Source organism: Lepidochelys kempii, chromosome 24, assembly GCF_965140265.1.
Source record: "Lepidochelys kempii isolate rLepKem1 chromosome 24, rLepKem1.hap2, whole genome shotgun sequence".
Lineage (NCBI taxonomy): Eukaryota > Metazoa > Chordata > Testudines > Cheloniidae > Lepidochelys > Lepidochelys kempii.
Window position 1 is genome coordinate 1,684,188 of NC_133279.1, and position 17,890 is coordinate 1,702,077.

Genomic DNA, 17,890 nt, shown 5'->3' on the forward strand with positions numbered 1-17,890 from the left:
AACGTCAACCCTGGCCGTGCTGACTCGAGCAGACATGCGGCTGCCTGGGGAAATCAGCTGGGCCAGAGGCATCTCATTAAGCCCTATATTTCCCCTACATCTGCTAGTGTCACAGCCTTTCGTGTGTGTGAGAGAGAAATTGCAGGGAAAACACACCATGAGGAAAGGGCAGAAGTGATCGGGGCAGATGGCGGGTAGCAGCAAGCAATCCTGGCACGGCTCAGAGGCCCTGGCCACTTGATGGCAGCTGGCCCACTGCTTCAAGGCAGCTGTGCCCGAGTGGTGCTGGCCATGCCCCTCTCCAGAGGAGAATGGGTCTGACCCCAGGGTGGACAGGGCCTGAAGATCTGAGCAGACACACTGGCCCGCAGCAGCCCTGGGGCACAGGATTCACACGAGGGGTTTTCCTTGGTTGTCATCACAAGTGCGGGGCCCCCTTTCTGAGCATGCTGGGGGAGGGGCGCTGCATAGGGAAGTGACTGAGGGACAAGACCCCTCCCCGAGGTTTGTTATTTTCCATATTTTTTCTCTCCTCTCCCTTGGCCACATTTCACCCCCCCGTTCACGCCCCCTTCCCCACAGAACAGCGTGGGCTGGACTCTCCCCAGGTGGTCCCTTCCTAACGCCCAGCAGATGTTCCTGACCTGTCAGCCAGCAGGGGGCCGGGCGACGCGATCAGCTTGTTCCTCCCAGGGCATTAAAAAGCACACTCAAAAATGTGACCCGTGTCAGTTTCAGCGTGTCAAGTTACCCCGCTGAGTGCTGAGCCAGAGCTCCCTGCAGCACTGCAGCAGGATGCTGGGTGGATTCCAGCCCCGTGGTTTCTCACCTTCTGCTCCCTGGGATCAGCTCAAATGAATGACTGCAGCCTCAGAGTCTAGGGACTGGAGCCGAGAGCCAAACCCCCATCATCATCCTGGCAGGGGAAAGGCAACTGCTGCGCTGGCCAAGCCTGGGATGAGCCGTGTGAACCAAGCCTGAGCCCCACTAGCTGGCACATACATGGGGCCATGCAGAAGCCCGGCTCCCCTCTCGGATACTGACTGTCCCACGGAATCCCACAGAACAGACCAGCTCTGCCGTGCTGCTGAGCGACAGAAGTAACAGCTTGGAGCTCCCAAAGCCGAGCCCCGTAGAGACGCCTGCTTAGAACCACAAGCTGGCTGACAGCAAGGACATGGGGCAGGCCAGGAGAAAACTCGCTCTCTGGGTTCAGAGTGAAAAGGAAGTCAAGGCCTGAACACTGCCCTAGAGAACGTGCGACAGGGACCAGCCAGGGACTTGCAGCTTGGCAGGTTTTCACCTTTCCGTGGCTAGACTTGGTTGGGAAAGGCCAAGGAGGGAAGTGAGCCTTCCTAACTAGCTTCCACTTCTACAGCACCTTTACCCACACCACTCGCAAACCTTGCCAAGTGTAAGCAAGCGATTTACCTATAGCTGAAATGCAGCCACTTCTGGGGCATAACATGGCAGCTGCTAACAGCCAAACAACACAGAGTAAGACAGGAAGTGCAGAACAGAACTGTGTCTAGTTGGAAAGCTTCGGGAGTGCAAGATTAACACCCTGATACCTACAAAAAGCACCAGGGGATTTCATGCACCTGGGAGCCGTCAGGACGCTGACTGAAGGTCTAGTTCAAACAGCAGCGCTCCTGCAGGAGCACTGAGCCCTCTCGCTGCGCCGGGGGTGGCTCTGCAGTTGAGAGAAGACCATTCCCTACCGACTTGCCAGCACCTCTGCTTGCAGCCCCTATCCAAGCACCCGGCGGATGAATTATCCCGTGTGGCCCAGGGCTGCCTTGGCCCCGCTGACCTAACAAGATCCTAGCTCAGGCCGCCTCATGCCCCTGAGCTAACCGGGATGACCTGCAGCGGAGACCTTGGGGGGCCCCCCACCCGACCTGGGTTCTCACCTCGGTGTATATGGATGGGGTGAGGTAACAGAGCAGCCGCACATCATCCTCCTGGCAGGCCTTCATGTCCATCATCAGGCAGGTGTGCAGGTCCCCCAGCTGCGTGGCCTGGGCAAACGACTCATATAGGTTCATCTTCCCTGCTGCTGCTTTGCTAGAGGGGCCACAGGGCGACATGAGTGAGCTGCCCCGGCGAGTGGACTCCAGGGAGGGATTCTGTCTGGCTGCTGCTTGAGGCTGGGCGAGGAGCAGCTCGACTCAGCCCCCCAGAAGGCTCTGCCTGCGGACGAGGCTGCTCAGCAGGGGCTGGGGTGGGCGGGGAGGAAGGGCCCAGGACGAACCCAACACGAGCTGAACTGCAAAGACAAGAAGCCCCTGCAGCCGCCTGGCTGGGCGGCAATCCCCGCAGCACGCTCCCCGGGTGACAGCAAGATTGTTTAGTGAGAGCCACCCGCATAGCACTCTTCGCCGGGCCCATGATGGACTCAACCTGCCCCTGGCCTGCCCGGCCGCCCCTACCTCGCTCTCAGGTAGTAGAGAAGATGGTAGCCAATCTTCGGCTGTTTCTGATAGAGCTCAGACAAGAGATCCAGCAGCAAAGAGAAACTGCTATTGTCTTCCTGCATTTGGCAGAGGTTCCTGTGGGGGGCAGGGCGGGAGGAGAACAGTTACATTCAGATGTGAGAGACCCCTGTGCCGAGCGCAAGGGTTCCCCTGTGCAGCTGGCACAGGGAACCCCGATTCCTGGTCCTGCACGGTCCACAGGGCTGATCTGATAGGGGAGGTCTTACCCCACTAGGACACTGTCCCCCCAGGGTGGCTGCTGGCATGCGGTACAGTGCCTGGGGAGACTCAGGGCAAGGCCTGACTCGTAGGAAGAATCTGACATTGTGCAGAGCAGGGAGGAGCTGGGATTTCAAGGCCTTGTTTGAAAGCTCCTCACTAAACAGGATCCACGGAGCTAAATTTCCCCATGAAGGGCTGAGGGGAGGCGATGGGAGGACTGGAGACTCCACGGTGCTCACGCCCTGCCCCCAGAAGTCCCCGCTCAGAGGGAAAGGGCTATTAGGACACAGCTGCTGTTTAATCACAGCTCCAAGAGCCAGGAATCCCTGGGCTGGCATCAGTGCAGCTTAATGAGGCATTTTCAACAGCGGGAAACTGGTGCAGATGCAGCCGTGGGTCAGCAGTGGCCCAGGGTATCGCCACTGTTCAGCTGCTATTTGCGGCCGTGAGCTGGAGGCTGGGCCCAAGTGCTCCGTGACACACACTGCCATGCAGCATCCTCTTCTTGGGTGCCTCTGCACGGCCTTCTGCCGACAGCGCCTGGAGCTGTCCTGGCCTGAGAGCACGTGGCAGGAAATCCCTACAGACCTGGGATACAAGGGGGCAGAGAGCAGCAGTGACCGTATTAAACCCAGCTGTGCAGAGTTCAGCTAGAATTGTGGGAGACACCAGAGAAAACCCTAACCACGGTCAGTTAAAACTCAGAAAGACTCACCTAAATATTAGGTAAAGCGGCTTCCCCACTGATTCCTCCAGAGACCTGCATGGAAAGCGCGTAGTCAGCCGGCTGGCCATGACAACTTGGCAACGGCCACCTGGGGCTAGAGGAAGCTAACAGTCTAATACACTGCCCTTCAAGGGCACCTCACCGCCCTCCCAAGCATTCCGGGTCTGACCGTTGGCATCCCTGGCCGGTGGAGTAACCCCCATTGAATGGGCACAGAGAGGGCAGGTGCTAGAGGCCACTGGAAGAACAGGGAATAGAACCCAGGAGTCCCGACTCCTACAACCAGGGGGAAGACTAGGGAATTACCGGCCCAGCCTAGGAGGTGGCAGGTGGGGTACTTGGATCTGGGGTCCCCAGGCAGCGAGAGTTGGGGGACTCCCAGTGGTGTGGTGCTACTGCCACATGTCGCTCACGCTAAGCAGTGCGGTGGGGGGTAGTACACGGTGCACTCAGGAGAATGGTCTCATTCAAGCCCTGGGTGCTGCAGCTGCTCTGCCTTTGTGCCGTTTGCGACAGCTCTGGCGGAGCACGCTGGGCCAGACACCGACGGGGTTTCCTCTGCTCCGTGAAGCTGGGGCCTGCGGAGCAGTCACTGGGAGCAGCGGAAGTTATAGTGGGAAAAACCCAACTGCCAGTGTGAAAGGATGAGACAGAGAAAAATAAATCCGTACTCCTCTGTGATTTCTTCTGGTAAGACCTCCCCGCGGAAGTGAGCCTTAAATAGCTCCTGCAGGCAGGATGCTAGGACGGATAACTGCTCTGAGTCAAAGTCCTCCTGGGGAAAAGAAAGGAGGAAAAAGAGAAAAAGTCACTTAAATGAAGCGCCATCTCTGATCGTCATCCACCAGCTCAGGTCCAGTCGCAAGGGGCAGGGTGAGGGCCTGGTACTGTGGTACATGGCAAGACATACTGGCTGCCGGGAACTCGTGGCCTGAGCGCCACAAGATCCATTCTGTTGCCAAGGCACAGTGACAAGCGCCGGCTGTCAGAGCTGGTTACCAGTGAGACGAGCCCCGCACAGACGCCTGGGTCTGCAGCACTTCACAATCACTGCAGGACACTCAGCCACTAATTCAGGCCACCTCTGCAAACGGCGACTGGAAACGGAGCCACGCAGCGGGCAAGAGGACTCTCCAGTCCTGCATGGGCTCAGCACACCGGGCTCTCGAATGCAGCCTCCCTGAGTAGGTCAGAGACGTGGCCTGCAGACGCTGCAGCGGGCACTGGCATGGAGCCCTGTGTGCTGAAGGCGAGGGGGAGGAAATCTGCCCTGTTCAGGACGTGCTAGGTTCCTGGCAAGTGGCCAGCACGACCCCCGGCTGGCTGAGGCCCCTTGGGAGCTCCTTTGGGCTCTCACCCAGATGTGTGCCCCAAGCCCAGCACTATCAAAGCAGGGGGAATCTATCATGTGGACCCTTGAGATAAGCAAAACTGACAGGACGCCCCCTTGGCTCAGTGCCCAGGGGCACTCGCCACAACTAGCATTCAGGGTGGTAAATACGCCACTCCGAGACGCAAGCTGTTCAAGCACTGCCAGTGTGCCCATCACAAGAGCATCTGGGCACTAGGGTGCCTCCCCTCACCTCCCACACAGTACAATCCCCCCAGCCTCTGGCTGCGTGCCCGGGGCCCCCATGCTGCCCTGCGGGACCAAGACACCTTCACACAGGCGTGCTTCCCCCACAGGATGGTGCTGCTTCCAGGAGGTCTTTGCTTAGTCACATTTCCAAGGGGAAACGTGATTGCTTGGATCATGGAGAGACATCTCTGAGGCCCACCCCCCAGCTGCTCTCATGTCACCCAGCCCGTGGTAGGAGCGTCGCGTCACGTCCGGCTCTGTGCAGCTACCTCCAGGACTTGATCCACAATTTCCTGCATGACCTCACACTGGGCTTCCGTATCGCTGCAGCATAAAAACAAGAGGCAATCCAAGTTACAGCGGGAGATAGCGAGAGAGGAGACAATGGTGCTTTGTACCCAGCCGCCTCTGTGCAGGGGCCCAAAGGACCCCAGAGCTGGAAGGGGGAGTTTCAGAGGCCCTGCTTCGCACTGCTCCGGCACGGGCAGGGAGGCGTGCCTACAAGCGCACACTGCAGAGGCCAGCAGGGAGAGAACATGCTACAAGACCTAGCTACAAAAGCATTCTGGACACTTTATGGAACAGCATACAAACGAGCTGACTAACAGCGTAAGATTAAATGCACTTAAAGCTGCCAGCGAGATCAGCACGCCGAGCCTGGGTCTGGGAAGCAAAGAGCTTCGTCAGCCTGCTTGAGATGGAGCTAATTCCAAGGACGCTGAGGTCAAAAGGAAAGACAGAGCATTCTGCAGGGCGTGGGGACAGAGGGAAGGGAGCTGCTCTCCCAGGGGTGACCCGGGCACTGTCCCTGAGACAGAGGGCTATCTGGGACCCGGACCGGCCAGTATCTGCAGCAATTGGGGAGCAATACCCCCAACGGCCAGCACGCCCAGCTAGCCAGGGAAAAAATCAAACCTCCCACCGTGGCACCTCATCCGCATGGAGGATTGCGGGATAGGGAGCCTTTCATCACCTGCCCCGGGTTCCTAAGCCCCGGATGCCCTGCGGCGGCTGGGACACATGGGCCGGGGGATAAACCCACGGAAGAAAAACCAGCACAGCTGGCACTAACCTCCTCCCTAGGGGCACCAAGGGTGGCGTACGGCCCTAGAGACGGGGCAGGCTCCAGGCACGAGAGGAGAGCACTGAGGCGGCCTCTGTTCTGGGGACAGAGACTCCAGGGTTCTCAGCCAACATCCCTTGCTGCCTCCTACAGAGAGTGGCTCCAAGACGGTTGCTCTGATGTGCCTGGACAGGAGCCCAGTGCCCGAGGGAGACCCCCCCAATAAAAGACACAGCTCACAGACTTGACCCCCACACCTCCTTCAGACAAGCCCTCCATTGCAGAGGAGATAAATGCCCCACAAGGGCTTCTCTGCAGCATTGCCTCGACAGGGCTGGAGCATCCCGCATGCTGCTGCATGAGGAGACCGACACAGAACAGAGCGCGACTGGCCAAGACCCACCTTCCCTTCTGCAGTAGCAGGACTTTATCCTTCAAAGACTCATCCAGCTGGTCCAGGAAAGGGGTGATGTCAACGGGCTCCTCAACGATGGTTTCTTTGATTGGATGGAACCTGAATTCCCTCTTCTTCCCTGCAGTGGAGAAAACAACTGAGCTTTAACCGAGCTGCCTGCGTGTCGGGCTCTGTAACATGCTGGCATCACCGCAAGCCTGAGAGGTGGGCACCAGCCACCACCCAGACCCAAAGGAAACCACCGTGCCACCCCTGTGCTCAGAGCGGGACTGCTGGATACAGGCGCACGCCACATTCAGCAGGGTACGAGGTGTCACAACACCGCGGATGGGAGGTGGGAGCTGGATCCCAAGGCATTCAGAGCTGGGGCTCTGGGTCAGGCCCATCCCCAAATGCTGGCACTTTGCTGGCTATCCAAAGACCCCCAGGTGCTTTATTAAGTCAGAAGCCTTGCAACCCCTAGGGTAGGTAAAGGGGAGTGCTCAGAGATTGGTAAACTGAGGTATCCCGGCTGCCCCTCACCCATACCCTGTTCAGCAACGTGCCCCAAGTCACAGCGTGCAGCGGTGGCGTGAGGGATAGAGCCCAGGACTCCCAGCGTCCGGCTCTAATCGCCGAAGGCCACAGCAGAGATGGTACATCATGGAGCTGTGAGGATCAGATGGTCCAAGGGAACTGATCGCACTTTCAAGCTTCCTGTGTGTGTGGATTTGGGGCCAGCATGCCCAGCGCTCTGTGGGGCACCAGCCTGCGGCACGGCAAAAGGCAACCGGCTCATTCTCAGCCTGGGCTGCCCCACCCCTCTCTCTCAGGACCCCGCCCCATCTCTCTAATCAGAGCGCTGGGGAGACTGCAGAGCTGTTCCACCAACGGCCAGCGGAAGAAATGATCCCAGGTGCCTGCAGCTTCTGAGAGCAGCAATTCTGGCCTCCAACAGACCAGCCAGCCCATGGCCCAAGTCCAGATTCCCAGAGAGGCCTGCCACGCGTGTAACAAAAACCACATGTGCAAGCCTTTGTCAGGGGCCGGAAAGGGCTGCCTGAGAAAGGAGCGAGCTGGTTCCCCAGCCAGCCATCCTGGAGTTCCCCAGCAAACAGCGCACCATGGCTCGGCCCAGCCTGGTTCCCATTTCAGCGGGAGGCTCAGAAGCCAGTCAGAGCACTCGAGCCTGAGCCAGGAGGGCCTAGGAAAGCCTCCAAGGAAAGCGGAGGAAATGCTAGCCCTGGGGATGCTAAGACTCAGGAAACAGGGACCCCAGGAGCCCGGGCCCATGTGACCTTCCCCAGTGCTTGCAGGTATCAGCTTCCCGGCACTGGTTAATGACTGCAGAGCGCTCGGTAAATGCTCCGGGCCCCCTGCACAGAGGAGCAGCTCTGCCCCCCGTGCCCTGTTTGCAGGGACAGATTTGCCCTGGGCTCAGCGACTGTGCTGTTTGCAGGGAGAAGTGGCTTTCTGGGAACCGTGCTCACGGCTTGTTCTCAGGGCCAGGTCACTGGGAAGGAAAGGAACCAGTGAGTGCGCTGGGGAGACAATGGTGCACATAGAGGCTGCTAATTGCACTGAGTAAATACAGCAGCACTTGGAGGGCATTACTGGCCAATTGCTGGTGCAGGTGGCCCTGCTGTCCACAGCCTCTCACCTTTGCTATTCAAGTCCTCTTCATCATCACTAAAGGCAGCCTCGGCATTGTCATAGCAACTGTCATCCTTGTCAGACATGTGATTGTCCATTTCCATGGAAACTGGCTCCTCAATTTTGACTGCAAAAATGAAGGCACAGGAGTCAGAATGGGAGCTGGGTTACCCTGGCCGTTCATAGCGCCCTGCGGGCAGGGCAGAGTCCTGGGGCGAGGCCGCAGCTCTCTGGGAAGAGGGCAGTGCTGGTGAGAGACGCTGCAGTTTACCTGGGGGTGCTCCCGACCCAGGGACACTATTTCGAAGCCCCACACAGAGCACAGAAGTTTTCTTAGGTACTGGCACCATGCACCACCCTTCCTGCTTAGCCATCACCTAGGCCAGCAGGAGAACCCAAGGCCAGTCCTGGCTGGCAGTGCCCAATGAGATGCGAGGCAGAGTGGAGTCCAGGGCAAAGGGCTGGCAATGATGGGCACCCAAGTTTGAAAGTTTTGACCCAAGAGCCTGGCTTTCAGCAGCGCTGAGCTCCCGCAGCTCCCATGTCATTCAGCTGGTCTCTGGGGCTTGGCACCTCTGAAAATTGCTCTTGGGTTCCTAGATTCATGGCTGTAAAGCTCCAGCCACCCAGTGTAGAGCTGCCTCAGTGAGTCTGCAGCTCCAAGAGCCATGACCTGGCCAGGAAAGCTCCCCGCCCCGCACAGCGAGAGGCGCTCTCCTGTAGGACCCGGGTGCTCTACCTTCGATAGGCGGTGAGGGTGAGCTGCAGAACTCCGGGAATTTCTCCCTCAGCATGGCACGGAGTTCCTTGTCCAGCTTGGGGTTGTCAAACAGAGGGGCCAGGGGTCTGCGTGGGGAGGAGGAAAGGGATGAGAAATGTCCAAGCCAAGATGCATTCCCTGATCCTGCCCATGCACCAAACCAGCTGGCTCCCCACACCTCCCACCTGGAGCTGGGAGCCCAGAGCAGGAGCCCCCAGGCCCTGCGGCTGGTGGCAGAGGCCTAGGCTCCCTTGCCCTGGAGGAAGGTCAGACTTCAGTGCAAAAGAAGGATCAATTGGCACTGGCCCTTCCTGCCTGGCCGCTGGTCACCCGGCATGCCTGGGGACACACTTCAACTCTGATGCCCTGAGACCACTAGCTCGCCCCCGGGCACGCCCCAAGAGAGAGAATCGACTGCCCACACACTCAGAAAACTACTCCGGAGGGCATTTGCTGCTGGTGACCACCATCTGCTCCCAGGGCGGGCTGGGGAGGGGGAGGAAGGAGATAGTGCTGGTGTAACTGCTGCTGCATTGCTGTAGCCCCGTGGCCACCGAGTCCCCTGCCTTCGAGGGCAGGAGCGAAAAGCACAGGGAACAGCACTGGGTAACTGGCTCTTCACAACTCTGCGCTGATCTCTGGCCGCTTGGTTTGGCCTTCCGGCTTGGGGGACTCGAGTTCCCAGCCCCAGGCCCTGGCACAGACAGGTCTCCAGTTCTGGCAGCATCTCAGGACTGCTTCTGCCATGGACGCAATGGGTCCAGCCCAGCTCTGTCCCCCGACACTCGGCCAAAGCCACAGAGCTCTCTTGCCAGAGATGCCTCATCCAGTCCGGCAGCATCCCCTCCCTGCCCCCCAGCAAGATCACTAGCAGCAGCCCATTCACAGCCCTGCTGCCTGCCCCTTGCTCTGTACAGAGGGCAGCACGCCCCCGCGCCCCCCCCAGCTCCGCCCACGCCATCTCAGGGCCTTTCAGTCCCCACAGTGACAAACCGCACAGGAGCTCCCTCGTTTGGAACAAGCAGGCTGGTGGGGGGATGAGTCAGGGGCCTGGGGCTGGTTCATTCCCCCCTGGGGCTGGGTGTAGCCTCACTTCCACAAGACAACTCTGCTGTGTGAGCTGCAGGCCTGGGATGTCCCCCTTCCTGCCTGTGGATCCGGTGGGGTTTGTAACTCCGCTCGGAGGGCAGGGGGCTCTCGCCAGGTGCAGGGGGACCCAGCTGTTGCTAACGGCTGCAATGTTTGCAGGCTGGCAGCAGATGTGAGGCAGACTAGGAAGGTACCTGCATGCTTGTTCATCTGGCAGCACAGTGGCATGTGCCTATGTGACGATGTGACTCAGCAGGGAGGGGGGAGTGTTGACCTGGGAATGTGCCCTGGGGATGGGAGACCTGAGAGCCTGTCACCTGAGCCAGGAGGGTGAGGGGGAGGTAACACCTCTGCCCAGGAATGTGAACAGAGGCTGCAGCAGGGAACCTGCTGGGTGGGTTTAGTTTCAGTTTGGGGCTGGGTGGAGGAACATAGGGAACCCCAGGGCTGGGGTCTAAGCTCCCTGCTCCCCCAGAAGGACGTGATTGAGGGGTCCTGGTTGTACCCACAAGCTCTGTTGTGGACTGTGTTCCTGTTGTCCAATAAACCTTCTGTTTTACTGGCTGGCTGAGAGTCTCAGTGGATCCCAGGAAGAGGGGTGCAGGGCCTGGACTCCCCCACACTCCGTGACAGCCTACTGGAGACATTTGTGCCCCCCCGAGAGGGCGGAAGCTCATCTAACCCATCCCTGGCCTGAGCTATGGATCTCAGGACCCTCGTTCCGGGGCAGGATAAATCCATGGCTGTGTCTTATGCCACAGGCCATAACCCAAATCAGTTCCCCTGCTCTGCGAGGAGCCGTGAGAGGTTTGTCTTTGCTAGGTGAGAGACAGACGGAGCCTGGGCAGGGCAGGGCAGGGCAGCGCAACTGTGATTGTATTGAACCGAATGACTCCTTACGCCAGGACTCGCTTCTCCACGATGTGGGTAAGGGAGTTGAACACGCCTTGCCGGACGTGAACCTCCAGCGGTGGGTAGAAGTTGGGAATGATCTGAAAGGGGGGTGGAGAAAATAGAGTTAGTGCAGGTCCCCGAGCCCTCGGGCTGGTCCCGCTGTTTGGGAGGCCGCAGACCCAGCCCTGCCAGCCGAGGTGGGTTAGCAGCTTGTCATGAGGCCAGTTCACTGCCTGTCTGGAATCAAACTGCCCTGGCCACATGAACAGCAGACGAACATACCCCGTTGAAATGAGAGGAGGCAGCAGGAGAGGGTTTTACTCCCATCTCCCCTTCCCTCGCCCATCCCAACGCCCATGCCAGGATAGTAAAGAGGCACTTGGCCGGGTGACTCTGCAGCAGCATATCCTGACCCTGTGTAGGAATTTGCCCCTCGCTGCTCTCGGCCGGTTTTACTGCAGAGCCGAGCATTTCGAGGGGCAAGCCCCTGGGGTCGGGAGTGAATCTGCAGAACAGGGAGTGGTGACGGTAGTGACAGGCAAACACCCACATGAGCACTTGCCAAGCGTAGCCTTTGTGGATCGTGGCCACGACAGCAGGCTGAGAGGGAGCATCAAACCCAGACATCCTGACCTTACCCACTAGAGCCCACTGCTTCCGCCGAAGGGCTGGGAACAATAGCCAGAGGGAGGCATTACTCTGAGCCTCTCAGGTACCCATTTCCCCCCTTTCCTCTCTGCCCCAGGGCTGCCAGTGTGACAAAGACAGCTGCTCTCCAGCCCCGGGATGGCCCCTCTCTACACCAGCTCCTTGGACTGAAAATGCTTGGTGAGCTTTAGTGTGGAGACTCCATGTGCAAAGTTTGGCTCACTGCTGTGTCCACATGCCACGTGAACCCAGCCAGCGCTGCCTGCCCCACCAGCTACCCAGCTGGGCACTTCGGCAGCTCTTCCATGATCCCCTCTAGATTTTTCCGTCCTTCCCATCTCTGGGGGATGGAGCTTCGGCCTCCTCCTATCCCGATACCCCCTGGAGACAACACTCTCTGCAGTGGCTGAGCCTGCACTCCCTAACGAGGCGAGGCGTGGACAGTAAGGTTAATTGCACGCAAAGGGCAGGACAGCACAGAGCAGCCTCTCCAGCTGGATGACAGCTCCTGTAATTGCTGCCGGCCTCTGCTCTGGGGCTAAATGCAAACCCGGTGACCTGTGCTAAGATGCATTAGTGCCACTAAATGTCCCCAGGTAGTGATGGGCAGTGCCAAGGCGCTGCCAGCCTCGGCAGCTGGTCAGATCACAGTGCAGAGAGGGGCCACAACTCAGCTCTCTCAGAGGGAACCCCCGGGAACCTTCACAGAATCCGGGTGACAGGCTGGAGGGACATCAGAGAATCCCCCCGCCCCAGTGACCAGACAGAATGGCAGCTCCAAGGGTGTCTGGACTGTGCCCTCCACTCCTCTGCATCCTTCTCCCACTGCTCTCCTCGCTGCCCCTTCACACCTCTCCAGCTGTCCCCTATGCTAAGATCAGCCTCCCACCCCGTGGGCCAAGCACTAACCCCCTGCCTTCCCCCCTTCCCCAGTGCCTCTCCTGTACACCATCCTCAGGGGCCTCCTGGGTCTGAGTCGTCACCCTGCTTGGGGCCTGAGTTTGCTTTAAGCTCTTGGGGACAGGGGCCTTCCCAATAGCCCCCCACTGAGCGGGGCTGGGGCTGGTTTCAGCAGAGGTGGGTGACGACTCAGCCTCACACCTGCTCGGCTGGTTTGCCTGCCCAAGGACATCGCTGTCAATGCAGTGAGGGTCCTCTCTGTCCTGACAGGGCGGGAAGGGGGTGGAACTGAGCCTGCCAGAAGAGCTGCTTCCACAGCGGCCCCTTGCAAGCCCAGTCCCACTGTACCAGCCGGGCAGCACAGGTGCAGGAGCTGGGGGAGGGTGTCTCTGCAGCTCACCCGGCACATGAAGTCCAGCAGCGTGGCTGTGATGGCAGGGTGGGGCTTCATGGAGTGGTTCATCACCAGAATGGCCGGCTCTGGAAGGCAGAGAGCAGGAAACTGGTCACTCTTCACTCCACGCTGAGCACCAACACTCCACGGGCCCCCGCTGAGAACGGGGGACTCAGCGAAACCTCCCCTCCACTCACCCAGAATGAGGGCAGATGCCCCATTTGGCTCCTACACACCCCAACCCCATTTGCACTCCCCACCTCCCTAGAGTGTGGGCTTCGGGTCCAAGCAGGCCCTGACCTGACCTAGGGCAGAGCAGTGCCATCTGCTGTCACTCCTGTCGTTCCTGCCCTTGCTCCAGTGGATCCCAGCGGCCCCCCACCCTGGGGCTCAAGTGGAAGGCTGTGAGATCAGCCAGCCAGCCTCCCTCCCTCCCCCATGCTCTGGCCCACACAGGCAGGGGCGCTCCGTGGCCAGCCACAGAGCCCAGGGGAGACGTCTGCTGCTGCAGGCATGGAAACCACCGCTCAAAGCGGCTCCATCAAAGCAGCTCTCGTGCCAGCTTGCAAAGCCTTGTAGGAGTTCAAACAGGGCCGGGGGGCGGAGTGGGGCTGTTTGGAGACAAGTTATCAGGCTCTAGCGAGCTAACAGACCCCGTTATCATGGCCCGCTTTGGAACTCCCTCCCTGACCGCTGTCCAAGCGGAAAGCTCCTGGCTTTGGCTGCAGGGGCCCTGACTCCGGAGAGGACTGGGCTGCACACTGCCAGGGGAGATAGATACCATCCTGTGCTCACCAGCCTTCCCACTGCTTTGTGCAGAGTAGAGGCCTGTGTCGAGGGGGCTCCTCCCCACAGACACTGGGCATGTGGGATGGGACCCACTTTGGGCTAGCTGCAGAGGCGCCTGTCCCTCTGGGAATGGACTGAGAACGAATGAACTCACTTCAGGCAGGGTCACGGAACCGCTGGGGACAGCTGTCAGTCCCTAACGAGGGAGAGGTGGAAGACTCCCTCTCCCAGGCCACCCCCTCGAGCCGGCCAGACCCCACCTGGCTCTGGGTTAGAGGCTCTGTGGAGCCAGGCCACACTGGAAAGTTCAATATTGGCTTGGAAAGCAGGAGAGTTCAGAGCTGGGAGGGGAGGCAGGGAAAGAGGGCTGGTCCATCGTCCCCAGAGGAGGGCGGGGAGTCAGCGAGCACATGGTACCTATGTTCATGATGTTGTCCTTCTCGGGGCTGAAGAAGAGCCAGTCGTAGAACAGGGCAAGTTTGGCATTAGAAGCAGCAACGTTGGACTAGGGGATGAGAAGCCACATGATGAGGATAGCAGCAGTGTTCCGCCGGCCCGCGCCCCCACCTATCTTCCGCTGCCCTGGTTCTGCCAGGCCCTGCCCCTGCCTTGTTTTAAAACAAGGAAGAGTGGCTGGAGCCAGGACTCCTGGGTTCTGTTCCTAGCTCCAAGGCTCTCATTCCGTTCTGCAGCCTTGGGCCCGGCATAGAGCTCCCCAGTCTGGAAGTTGGGGGTCACATCCCCTCCCTCCCAAGGGGGTGGGAGGATTCAGGCTTGAAAAGTGCTTGGAGGTGAATGGTTCTGTGTTAATAACTGCAGCATGGGCCTGGTGCAAAGGCAACTGTTCCCTGCCCCTCCTCCCCAATCTCCACACCCACCCCGCCACCCAGGGGCCCAGAGAGGAGGCCTCGCTCTGCTTTGGGAACGAGACGGCATTTCTACAGCCTCTTCCAGCAGAGGAGCTCCCAGGGCTTCCCTGGCAGGTCATTAACCTGATAGGGAAACTGAGGCAGAGAGATGACAGTGCCTGCCCAAAGGGCAGCCAGCAGCAGAGCTGACACTGCAGGTCAGGTCTGGGGTCTATGGCCAGAGCTGCGACTGGGGAATCCTGGAGGGAACGTGCCTGCTCTGAAGCTGCCTTCAGCCGGAGCAGAGACCCCCGTTTCCACCGGCAGCACGTCCAGCTGCACCTGACAGGGCCAGTGGAGCAAGGAGCTCTTTGCAGTCTGCTATCCCGCCTCCCACAGGAGCGGCTCTGTGACCAGACCCCACCAGGACAGGTCAGTGGGTACATTTTCATTCCCGTGTTCATTCTCTGCATCGCCCCCTTCGAAAGGATCTCCCCTCCAGCAGCTGTCCCGTCATGGCTTGTGTCTGACATGCTCAATCCCGGCGCTGGCCAGGATAACAAACAGAGAGCAGCTGAGGAGAGAGGATGATATGTTCCCGGCAGCGCTCTGGGCCTTACCAGCGTCTCACAGAGAGCCACACAAGTGCCTATTTGGGCAGGATCCCGCAACGCCCCTGGAGAAATGGCTGCTGGACTGTAGGCAGAGCAATGCCATGTGGCATGAATGAGGCCGGGAGTGGAGTGGGCAGTGCGGGTGACTTGCCCAAAGTTACACAGCAATGCAGGGGCAGAACCAGGCTGAGAACTCAGGAGTCCGGAATCCCAGCCCTCCTTGCTGGGACACAGAGATCCAGCTTCCTTTTGGAAAATCCAACCCATGTCTCTGTCATGCACACTCCCCCAGCTACTTGCCCAGACAGCGATGAGCAGGCTGGGCTCTCTGATCAGCACTGGGTATGTTACCCTGCTCCTCCCTGGTGCATGGATGAGTCAGGGGGGACATGGCCCTGCCCCACGCGCTTACCGTGCAGGTGGTGAGCAACCAGCCAATGATGGCCCAGCGAGGGAGGATGTCAGAGCTCAGCACCTCGTTGGACGGATGGACCACCCCACAGATGTAGCGGATAAGGTCACAGCGCAGGGACTGGCTGTCTGGGGTAGACAGGTACTGCCGCTGGAACCAGTCCTGGTACCGCTTCTGCTGGCCAAACCGCACCTGGAGGGGGAGGAGAAACACAGGTAGGGGCAGACACACGGAGTCTGGTTCAGAGACACGAGTATCTGGGCGGACAGGCCTGGGACACAGAGCCTTCACTTCGGAGCTGCCTCAGTTGCAATCCACTGGAGGCTGTGAGTGGCCAACAGTAGCTGCAGTGACTTTCCAGCACAAACAGCCCCCCCATCCCCAAGCAGCATCAGCAGAAACCGAAGAACGAAAGGACCCCAGGGAAACTCCAGCCACCATCCCCCATGCACCAAGGGCAGGTTTCTCCAGCAGGAAGGACAGAACTGAGCTTTCTGCCAGAGACACGCCCTGCACCCCGATGCACCCTCCAGGACCCAAGTCCAGCACTCAGACCTTTGAAGTTCGTTTCCTTCCCACAGCAAGCTGCCGCAGCACGGGGAAAAGACAAGCTTCGCTTGCAAGGGGAAACAAACCCTGCCTGGCGTTTGCGCACCAAGAAAGGCTAACCCTGGCGTCACTGTGGAGTTCCCGTTCCCTCTGGGAAAGGGCTGCAGGTTGGCAGAGCTCAGCTCACCCACCACACAGCAACCATATAGAAAAAGCAACCCCCCAGAAATCAGCCAGCCTGCAGCAAAGTTCCCTGCCAAACCAATGTAATGCCTTTTAATGAGTGTCTCGGGCATGCTTCGCTCAGCACTGGCCGGCCACCCTTCCCTCCCTCCGCCGGCGTACGGAGGCCAGAGTGGAGAAGGCTCATGTTTTTAACCCCAGACTCCTGACTCCAGCTTCCATGTCCCCCCCATTGCAGAGATCTGCTACTCCGGGCCCTTCTACCCCAGCCACGCAGAAACCGGCACCAGCTAAACAACTGCAGCTGCAGAGGGATGAGCTCTCCTCCACCCGCCCCACGGCATCACACACTGACAGGGGGCTAGAAGGCTATGCCTGGCCCAATCAAAGGCCACTAAACCAGACAGCCAAAGTAAACACTCAACGGGAAGCCTTTCTATATCTGGGGCCAAATTCTATTCTTGGCGACATTTGGTTTACCCCAGAGCAACTCCAATGAAGTCATAAGGAGTGACTCCAGATTTACATGGCTGGCAATGAGCAAATCAGCTGGTCCACCGCTCTCCTCTTGCCACGCCCCTCTCTCAGGGGAAGCTGGAGTTGGCTGAAGAACCAGCTTCCCTGGAAAACAAAGGGAAAGGCTGAGCAGGCCCAGTCAAGGGGGTGCCACTTCCCCCATTCTGCTGGCCCCAGTGGGTCCATGGCAACCAGCAGCTGTCGCTCAGTCACTGGGTTAAATCCAGACCAGGCCGGGGCAGCTGATCTCTTGTTCCCTGGCCCGTCCAACCACTGCCCTGGCCCCCTTGTAGAGAGGGGACTACCTGGGTCCCAGGCTGTGAAGCACCCTCCCAACCCCAGGGTGGTCTCTTCAACCCAGGGCTGAGCCACTCCAAAGGACAGCCTGGAGGGACCCTGCTCTTACGGGGCTGGCTCTGGGGATTACCGGAGGCCTCTGCTTTCCAGAGCTGTCAATCTGGCACCTTCCCCAGCGCTAAGGTCACACTTACTTGCCTGCAACTTCACCTGCACAGAATCTGGCCTTCACCCAGCTGGCTGCACCAGGAGCAACTGGGGAAGGAGGATGGATGGGACAGGATAGAAGCTCTCCAAGGGCCCCCACCCTCTAGAGCTCATGCACCCCCAATTCCATTGTGACTGATGGTACCCTGATTCCCCCTCCCCTCTCCGCCAGCTGGGATCCCTCTGGAAGAGCAAAGCTGTTACCCGGGACGTCATGAAGAGCAGCTTGGTCTCCATGTCAGGGGTGAGCCGACAGGCCAGGAACTTGCGAGAGGTCCTCAACTGAAGGAGCTGCAGGACACCTAAGAAGAAGAAAAGCCAAGAGGTCTGTACCTGCACACACCCAGCCAGGTTCACCATGGCACCTGTGGAGAGCCGATCCCCTGTCCGCACTGGCTCCTGGCCTTGCAGTGGCTCCGAAAGTTCCTGTTAGACCAGAGCTTTGGGTATTGGGAAGGGGTGGAGATTTCACTCAGGATCCTGCGCTAACCACTAAACCATGCTCCCTCCCAGAGCTGGGAATGGAACTCAGGAGTCCTGTTAGCAGAGCAGATTCCCCATCCCTTCTAGAGCACCCCTGGCAGAAAGCATGAGGACAGTTTGGGTTTTAACTGGGGTAAATAGGACAAGGACAAACGTAAGAGCACTGGCTTTTCTCAGACCACAGCACTGACG

The 17,890-nt window shown here is 59.2% G+C and overlaps 1 protein-coding gene across 1 annotated transcript in view; it reads right to left on the reverse strand.

Moving 5' to 3' along the window:
• Positions 1–17,890, reverse strand: part of INTS3 (integrator complex subunit 3) — a 51,120-nt gene that overhangs the window by 19,632 nt on the left and 13,598 nt on the right. Inside the window, exons 6-18 of the mRNA XM_073323475.1 lie at positions 17,420–17,517; positions 15,464–15,655; positions 14,007–14,094; positions 12,807–12,886; positions 10,865–10,956; positions 8,855–8,961; positions 8,123–8,242; positions 6,472–6,601; positions 5,275–5,329; positions 4,098–4,201; positions 3,415–3,459; positions 2,433–2,552; positions 1,914–2,067 (exon numbers count right to left, since the gene is read on the reverse strand). Coding sequence (XP_073179576.1) covers positions 1,914–2,067; positions 2,433–2,552; positions 3,415–3,459; positions 4,098–4,201; positions 5,275–5,329; positions 6,472–6,601; positions 8,123–8,242; positions 8,855–8,961; positions 10,865–10,956; positions 12,807–12,886; positions 14,007–14,094; positions 15,464–15,655; positions 17,420–17,517 — 1,385 coding nt within the window. The remainder of the gene's footprint in view (positions 1–1,913; positions 2,068–2,432; positions 2,553–3,414; positions 3,460–4,097; positions 4,202–5,274; positions 5,330–6,471; positions 6,602–8,122; positions 8,243–8,854; positions 8,962–10,864; positions 10,957–12,806; positions 12,887–14,006; positions 14,095–15,463; positions 15,656–17,419; positions 17,518–17,890) is intronic.